At 43.7% G+C, this 9,460-nt stretch overlaps 1 protein-coding gene across 4 annotated transcripts in view; it reads right to left on the bottom strand.

Moving 5' to 3' along the window:
* Positions 1-2,872: 2,872 nt before the first annotated feature.
* LOC111150232 (presenilin associated rhomboid like) overlaps positions 2,873-9,460 on the bottom strand; it is a 49,664-nt gene continuing 43,076 nt past the window's right edge. For 2 of the 4 annotated variants that reach the window (XM_022507659.1, XM_022507675.1), the window contains 3 exons: positions 7,599-7,700; positions 7,362-7,459; positions 2,873-3,201 (listed from right to left, as the gene is read on the bottom strand). In XM_022507659.1, coding sequence (XP_022363367.1) covers positions 3,090-3,201; positions 7,362-7,459; positions 7,599-7,700 — 312 coding nt within the window. In that variant the 3' untranslated portion in view covers positions 2,873-3,089. The remainder of the gene's footprint in view (positions 3,202-7,361; positions 7,460-7,598; positions 7,701-9,460) is intronic. The other 2 variants (XM_022507667.1, XM_022507684.1) reach the window with 1 other exon arrangement.

Genomic DNA, 9,460 nt, shown 5'->3' with positions numbered 1-9,460 from the left:
TTTACGACGCTAAATTTGTAACAGCCAATCCAGTTTTCATTGAGAACTGGCATTAGCCCTCAACTGACCTTTCCCTGAGTTCTAAAATCCCTCATTTTAAAGCATGGCAACAGAAGACTTGGCGTTATAAAGCTGCCGTCTCTGGCCATTGTGCTGTAAACATTCCCTTCCCTCCTGTGCATGCACTCTTTTTTTATTGCAAAGTTTGGGTAATCCTCCAGGCTGGAGGTCAGTCTGTTTAATGCACGACAGGGCACCAGAAACATCTCCCTGGCCACACTCACAAGACTTCCTGAGTATCCGACACACGCCCTCAATGTGTACTGCAGACCACTGACTAATCACACAACGAAACAGCATTAATTAGCCAGAGCTCCATCTCCAGCACATACTTGGACCGTCTCCAGTGTGCATCTCAGAGCAGAAAACTGCAGTGGAGCCCTGACCAGTCAGGACACAGATTCCTCCCCCAAACCACCCCCTTTCAGCTTCCAGTCATAGTAAAGTGACAGACAGCTGCGGTGGCCAGGCCATGGCCCAGGAGGCAGCAGGAGAGAAGCACACTGGGAAGTCACTGGAAAGTTACACACCTGCTCTCCCTGGGCTGGACAAGCTTTCTGTGACCTCCATACTCCAGGGCCCTGGGATAGCCACTTGGGACATTGGAGAATACAATAAATACTCCATCCTGCAGGAAAAAAGAAAAAAAAAAGTGATAGCTCTTCCTTTTATTTCTTCATCATTCATTAAGCTACAAAGAGCACTTACTATGTGCCTGGAATAATGCTGGGGGACCCCAGAGGTTCAGTGTAGTAGGCAACAAGAGAACTGGATAAAGCAAGTGGGGGAGGGCAGCTGGCCCCGCCACCTGTAATGAGGGAGGGTAGTTGGTTCAGGGTGGAAATGCAGGATAGGGGATTGGGAGGTTCAGCCAAAGGCATCAGAGGCTGGATCAGAGAGCCTCGGGAGCCACAAGTTTTTCATGGAAGACAATAGGGAATGACTGAAGTGTTTTCAGCACTCTGTGGCCATATGAAGACACACAAGGAAATTTTAGAGACCAGCTGGAGAATAGTCTCAACAGTCCAGGTTAGAGATGAGGGACTGAACTAAGGCACAGGCACTGGGAATGAAAGGGGCACTGGATTCTAGACATGGGAGGGGAAGAAATCTAGAATGGCTCCCAAGTTTCTGACTTCCAATTGGTGAGATCACTCAAGCCAGGAGTGATACTTGAGATGTCTATGCAGTGGGATCCCAGCACCTGAAACCACACCTGGAATACAGTAGATGCATGTACTAAGGACGGAAATAGTCCACAGGCCCAGAGCTCAGAAGACATCCTCATGAAGATAACTGAAGCGAGGGGAGGTAGAGTGAGATGAGACAGCTGCTTTCCTGGGGGTACCACACTTAACAGGCCAGTTCAGGAGGCACAGCCCAAGAGGCACATGAGCCAGGCAGAACATGGCCTTTGGGTGCTCAGGCAGAGAAGCCACAGTGAGAAAACACCCTAGTAGGCAAAGAGTAGGGACAACTGCCAAAGCTCTCGACTACAAGGCTCATGCTTCCAGGGCTGGGCTCTGACCCTTCACAAGGCCTCTCACAGAGAGAATGGTATTTGCCTGTTGAAAGGCACTAGCACTGAGGGATGTTCTGGACAGAGAAGTGATTTAGGGACTTGACCTTCTAAATGCTCCCTCCCTAACCATCACAAAGCAGGAAAACATGTCTTCACAGTCCGTGTCCCTAGTCTGCCCACAGCAACACATAAATTTCATTTTGGACTCCGTACGAAATGTCCATGTGATCTCAGCCTCCCATCCCATCTCTGGGAAATGCTTCTTGCCTCATCTGTGTCTCACCAGGTTGTTAGCGTAGTATGTTCATAATGTCAAAGCACAGCAGTGTGACCCCGAGCAGTTCCCACACACAACTACCCTGGTTCCTTACTGGCAAAATGAGGGCTAGGACAAAAGAAACACAAACACACACACTCACTCACTCACTCACTTTCTCTCTCTCTCCTGGAAGTGACATTAGGATAGAATCCTTTCTGCCTGGTAAGAATAATTGGTATTTCACTAGAGAAGAATCTGGGGGGAAAAGAATATGAACTGTCAAATCCTACACAAGTCCTCTGTGTGGGGACATGCTACCTTTCAGCTCAGCACTGTGAGGTGGGCACAACTCACTCCTTTCCATAAAGCCTAACCCCCTCCACGACAGCTGGCTGCACTCCCTCCAAGTGCAAGAACCGGTATTATCTCTTGAGGCCACCAAAGACAGAAAACTCTCCTATAAATCATCTCAACAAATACTATTAAATTCTCAAAATGCATTTCCTAGAAATAATTTTCAATCATGAGGGCAAACACAAATTCAACCACAGGGAAGCTGTTCTGATGGCCACTCTGCTATTTCAGTATGATGCCTCAATTCAAAGAATGTACATTTTCAAATATAAGATGCAATTAGGCTCAGATTCAAGTCTGAATTTATCCAAGATATTTCCTTCTAAGGCTTAAATTAGCTACAATTTTAATCTAGAAAACGAAGCCTAACAATATCTTTTTGTATATGCCACTCACTGCCAGAAAACATTACCTTTCTTAAGAAAACTTAGAAAATACTACCTCTGTTATTTCAGTCATGACGGACAGAAGATTTTTTTGTTTTTAATCTGCCAACCAAGGAAAGGGGTAGGTGAGTAAGCAGAGATGCAAGAAGGCCAAAGTACAAAAACAAGCATCTGAGTCTCAGACCTTCCCTCCCTGCGCAGTTCCACCGAGTTCACAGCTCCCGCTACATCCAATATAACAGCACGATTCCAGGGCAGCATCAGCGCTCTTCAAAAGGGACACACACCCTCTGTTTACAAACTAGAGATAGAAACCTTTATTTCACAACTTTGTCATAATTCACTTTCTAATAAGACATGTACTGGGGATAGAGTTTAAAATACTGGGAAAGCTCAGTGCTGGGTATCTTCCAGGCAGGAGCAAAGACGTGGTCACTCCAGGGCCGATGTGTCCTGGGACTCTTGGGGCAGCACAGGACACATGCACCAGTCTCATCCAATCCCAGTTTTACTTCGAGCCGCCTCCTTTTTTGGGGCTGTTAGTCCTCATTTCATGCCAAATTTTCACTAGAGGCTCCCTGTTCTTCCAAATGAGTTCATGACCATAAGTGATATACCATCTGGGGAAAAGAAAAGCAAACCAAGTTCAACATTCAAACAGTATGACATACTAATGTTAACTACCATGATGATATCAAGTTGACATTTTAAAAAACTGAATGCCATGGTCATTTACTATCTTGCTTATTAAATAGCTGATTAATTTATTTGCTATAGAGCAATGATTCACCTTTAATATGGAGTATGTGAAAGGCCGAAGTGCCAGAAGGGCCAGACCATGTACGACCCATATTACTGTTGATTCACCACTGCAATTAAGCATCAATCCCCATGAAGACATGAGAAAACCAAGTCTCAGGAAAGCAATTTGCTCAGGGGCTAAGAGCTTCTAAGCAGTGGGTCAAGAACTAACCTGAGGGTCAGACAGATTTTAAGCCTGGTCTCCCATCACTACATTAAATATAAGAAATGTCAGCATTCGAAGTCACTAATGATGGCTTCAATAGCTTTTTAAGATTTTATTTACTTGAGAGAGTGCAAGAGCACAGGTGGGGGGTGGGTAGAGGGTTCTCCCTCAGGCTCCCTGCTGAGCATGCCAGGTTGGGAGGGGTGGGGGCGTTGGGTTCCATCCCAGGATTCAGGACCCAGGATCTGAGCTAAAGGCAGACCTTAACCAACTGAGCTGGCCAGATGCAACAGTTTAAATGCTTCTCATCACCTCCTACCTGGCTACACAAAGGGTCATCTGTTGATCAAAATTCCCCCCATCTTTTTTTTTTTTTTTTAAGGTTTTATTTGACAGAGAGAGAGATCACAAGTAGGCACAGAGGCAAGCAGACAGAGGGGGAAGCAAGCTCCCCGCTGAGCAGAGAGCCCGATGCGGGGTTCGATCCCAGGACCCTGAGATCACGACCTGAGCCGAAGGCAGAGGCTTAACCCACTGAACCACCCAGGCGCCCCAACTCCCCATCTTTTAAAGTACAATTCCAATCCCCATTCTGTGCATTTAAAACTGCCTGAAAGCAACCTGAAGCAATGAGCTGAGGAAGCTGAAGCACCAAGAGGTTTAGTAATTTACCCTGCCTGGGCTACGCAACTAGAGATCACCGGAAAGGACACCAGAACCTCATCTGACTCTGAAAGCTGTGCCCTCACCACTACTGCAGCATCCAGAGAGCACCTACTGGAAGTTGAGGAACACACAGCTGAGTGCCAATGAGCAGGGCCTGCCTTTAGAAGCCCAAAGGTCTATGTACTACAAGACTAGAAGCTCTACCTGAGAGGGCCACAGTCGTAGAATAACTCAGGGGCACCTACCTCCTCCTCTCCTGAGCTATGGGAAGGCTGGGAGGGCTTCCTGGAGGAGGTGGGATTCATTTGGAATAGCTGTTATTGAAAGCTGCATGACTGACACCTTTATTTTCGCTCTGGTTTGCCCAAACAGATTTCATGTTCCCTGAGGCAGAGACCAGACTCTGTTAATCTCTGCATCTCCCCAGACACCTGACTAGAAAAATGCTCTATTTAAATGGCTCAGATTTGTATCAAAATATCAGTTTAATGTTTCAATTTTTTAATGTTCTGAATGTTTATTATAAAGTACTGAAATCTTTTTAAAGTACTTGAATTTTAATATTCACTAAATATAGTTAAAAATAGTCATAATTAAAATGTTGAAAAATAGAGTAATCAGTAAATTTAGAGAAAGAAAAGACATTTTTAAAAACATGCAATTAAAAGCCATGCTACAAAATTCTTTTGGGCTTAGTCAAATTTTATGGTGAACTCAGAATAAGAGAAAAAGGATCACTTAAGATTCGAATGCAATTGTAAAACTCCTGCAAGAAATGAATCACTTGTTAGGAGCTCTCCATTAATAAAGGTCTTCCCAAGACACTCTGTAACCCTCTCATTTCAAGCGGAGAGTCAAATACTTGAATATTACAGGTAAACTGTTCTGATTATACTTGGAAGTTCAAATATAATTGGTCATTTGGCTAAATTAAAAGAAGGAAAACACTTTAGGGGTGCCTGGGTGGCTCGGTGGGTTAAAGCCACTGCCTTCGGCTCAGGTCGTGGTCCCAGGGTCCTGGGATCCAGCCCCACGTCAGGCTCTCTGCTCAGCAGGGAGTGTGCTTCCTCCTCTCTCTCTGCCTGCCTCTCTGCCTCCTTGTGATCTCTGTCAAATAAATAAATAAAATCTTTAAAAAAATAAATAAAATAAAAGAAAAGAAAAGAAGGAAAACACTTTAAAGTGATCAATTTCTGTTTTGATTTGGTGTTTTGGGTTTGTTCAGCAGCAGCCGCACAGCCCAGTGCTCACTCTGAAACTCAGCTCTGCAAGGACTAGCTGTGTGACTTCGAACAGCTGCCTTCTTTAAAGCAGTTTCTGGGATGCCTGTGTGGCTGGCTCAATCAGTTAAGCATCTGCTCTCAGCTCAGTTCATGATCTCAGAGTCCTGGGATCGAACCCCAAGTTGGGCTTCCTGCTCAGCGGTGAGTCTGTTTCTTCTTCCTCTGACCCTCCTTCCCATTCATGCGCTCTCTCTCAAAAAAATAAAATCTTTGAAAAAATTAAATAAAATAAAGCAGTTCCTTCCCATAAAATGAATACCCCACAGGGTTTAAGAGTATTAAATCAGCCCTTAGCTTGGGCACACAGCAAATATTCAATACATGTTAGTGCTTATTATTGCAAAAGTACAAGGTGAGGGACACAGAGTCAAGGAAATATGCAGGGGGATACTAAAGGAATCTTTACCATCAGTACGATTTTCTAAATATTTAGCTTTACTAACTGAATTAAAGATGTTGGAAAAGATGAATTCTGGATGTGACTGCGATCTAGTAAATGAAAGGAGCTGATATTAGAAACCGCAAAGAGAAGGGATTCCTCTGCCTTTCAGATCCTGTACTTTAAAATACATTTGACCCAATTATTTTCAGAATGGAAAAGGTCATCTAATTATAGTTCAGAAGAATAAAAACCTGCTGGGAGAAGATCCTTTAAGTATAAATGGGAGAATCCAGAGAGATAAATTTAGAGTTCATAAAACAGAACCGTTTTTCCTAAGTCTTTATGTTTCTCACATTGTAATATCAGGTCAGTTTCTACTATTTATAATGTGCTGCTGTTAAAGCCAGAACTCACATATGCGATTCTTTAATCATCACTGAAAATTATAAATGGCATAATGGCATTTAGTTCCACCGCCTACTGGGCAAAACTGCTCCACTTAGAATAGATTTTTCTTTCTTTTTTTTTTTTTTTAATTAAAAAGCTTAAGTTTTCCATTTTCGTAAAAAAAAAAAAAAGTAAAAACCAAGTAAATGCCACAAAAAGCAACATTTACGCAGGAAAAAAAACAGTCCATCAGGGGATCTAGTACATCCAATAGACAATGACTCCGCTGAAGGGACTCTCCTGGTCAGACGGGCTCCAGGAGTCCTGAGGTTCTATGATAATCGCTCCAGCGCCACTACGTTTTAGGCAAAATTCCATCGTGTAACACCCAAATGGAAGATCTTGTGAACACTGTGCTATTATACTCGATATGGTGTCATGGAGGTGGAAGGGACTTTGGATCTGGATTTAAATCTTTGCTCTGCTCCTAGCTATCTGACCTGGGGAAGATCACTTTTGAGCCTGTTTCCCCTCAGTAAAATGAAAGTAGTAAGAGTAGAATGGAAACCACTAGCTCAGAGCCTGCCACCTAACAGATGCCCAGTAAACACAGGTTTAGGATCCCCAGCCTCTACTTGTTCAGACAGCACCACACACCTGGACATCTGGCCAGGCAGCGTCCACTTTGTGTCTGCCCAGCACTGGTGACAGGGAGGTGAGTGGTGGCAGGAGAGGAGGCCTGAGAGTGCAGAAAGGAGAAAACAGCACACACTGGGGGTGGGGAACAGTATCCCAAGAGGGGGTAGGACTCCTGACAGCTCTCGAGTTAGGCTGAATGGAGATCAAGGGTAGGTCAAAGGCACAATAGCTCCACCAACAACTAGGCTGGGCCAAGACTGTAATTCTTCTCCTTCTACCTCATGTGGTGAAGTCAGGCAAGGCTAAAGCAAACTGTGTGCAAGTTTTCTCACCCTCCCACCCTCACCTGCCCCTGCTTCCATCCCAGAGTTAACTGCCTTCCTCTGCCTTCCTAAGGTGGGCAGGGGGGAGAGGACCCAAGAAGGCAGTGTAGCAATCAGTTATACTCATACTTACATTCCAAAGAGAGCTCCCCCAAGATGTGCTGCATGATCAAAAAATTTCCATCCCAGGATCATTCCAGCTGTATCCATGGCAATAATGGCTTTTAGGGCCTAAAAGCCAGCAAAAGAGAATAGAACTGGTACAACTTTGATTCCTCCAGCATTGACATTTCTAATTTAAGGGCAAGAATTCTGTCAATGTAAAAATATCACCACTGTCCCCAGCACTTCACTTCATAAAAATACTCACATTCCCTGCCGTGAATGTGAACATTGGAAGGAAGATAATGGCAAGCCTCCCTTCTGGGATCTTCGTGCAGACAGCAGCAAGGACGGTCATGATTGCGCCTGACTGCAAATGAACACACATGAACATGTGAGAATCTCAATGTGCAGCTGTTTAGTGACTATAATATCTAAAGTAGCAATACTTTTTATTTATATTTATTTATTTATTTTTATATTATTTATATTATTTATTTTATATTTATATTTATAAGCCACACATTTCTAGGGTGAGCACAAAGTTTAAAAGCTTTTAGTTATTAACACGGAAAATATCAGGAAAAGGGGCTGCAAGTCCACTGCATGGTAACCACCTAGAAAGAACGAGATGCGGGACCTTGGTGGCTCAGTGGGTTAAGCCTCTGCCTTTGGCTCAGGTCATGATCTCAGGGTCTTGGGTCAGAGCCCGCTTCCCCCTCTCTCTCTGCCTGCCTCTCTGCCTACTTGTGATCTCTCTCTCTGTCAAATAAATAAATAAAATCTTAAAAAAAAAAAAAAAAGAAAAAAAAGAAAGAACAAGATGTGTAACAACCAGCATGTGAGCGCTTAATGAACTAGGGATTTCACTGAATGACTAAAAAGAAATTCTCAAATTTCCACAAAGCCAATTCACCCAGAGTGTGACATGAATTTGCCCAAAGAAACCCACATACATGAATTTCTTCCAAATATAATGCTTTTTCTATGAGACTGATGCGCTGCCTACTGCGCTAAGGAGGCACCATAATGCTTTTTCTAAAAAACAAATACACACGTGAAATTTGCACCCTACTTCATAATAAAACTAAACATTTTAAAACTTCTGCACAAATGTTCTGCCTCAGGAAAGCGTGCCATGTCTGTCCCATGGTTCTGCATGACCCACCCATCACAGTATCCTCCCAGGGACACACATGTATCTGCCTGCCTAAGAAGCACTTCTCCCGGGGCGCCTGGGTGGCTCAGTGGGTTAAAACCTCTGCCTTTGGCTCAGGTCATGGTCCCGGTGTCCTGGGATCGAGCCCCACATCGGGCTCTCTGCTCAGCAGGGAACCTGCCTCCTCCTCTCTCTCTCTCTGCCTGCCTCTCTGTCTACTTGTGATCTCTATCTGTCAAATAAAAAAAAAAAAAAAAAAAAGAAGCACTTCTCCCAACGACCTCATATTAGAGAATAAAAATCTAAATGTCAGTGTGCCTGGCTGGCTCAGTCGGTAAAGCACGCAACTCTTGATCTCAGGGTTGGGAGTTCAAACCCCATGTTGGGCCTAGAGTTTACTAGAAAAACAACAACAAATAAAAAACAAAACCCTAAATGTTACAACCTTATGATCAATAAGTCAACCAATTCTTGTTATAGCTGAAATTCTTATTGTAGTTGAAATTATAATGGCTGTATTTTTTTTTTTAAGATTTTATTTTTTTATTTATTTATTTGACAGACAGAGACCACAAGTAGGCAGAGAGGCAGGCAGAGAGGCAGGCAGAGAGAGGGGGGAAGCAGGCTCCCTGCTGAGCAGAGAGCCCGATGTGGGGCTCGATCCCAGGACCCTGGGATCATGACCTGAGCTGAAGGCAGAGGCTTTAACCGACTGAGCCACCCAGGTGCCCCATAATGGCTGTATTTTAAAAATCATGTGTTTTTCCAGGTTGCCACATAACCTTTGTAACTTAAATGTACAACGGCTATGAAGTATCTCCTGGATAAATAATGCTAATTAAACTCTTTATGTTAGACATGTTCCCACTTCGTCTAAATGGTAGAATACTTGAGAAATTAGATCATAATCCTTAGTTCACATTAAATCTCATGATAATCATCATTCATCTAAATACTTGAGGCCTACTTTA

Source organism: Enhydra lutris, unplaced genomic scaffold (genome assembly GCF_002288905.1).
Source record: "Enhydra lutris kenyoni isolate GAN:26980312 unplaced genomic scaffold, ASM228890v2 scaffoldscaffold2, whole genome shotgun sequence".
NCBI lineage: Eukaryota > Metazoa > Chordata > Mammalia > Carnivora > Mustelidae > Enhydra > Enhydra lutris.
Note: the sequence above shows the minus strand (reverse complement) of the source record. Positions and strands in the feature narration are given on the sequence as shown.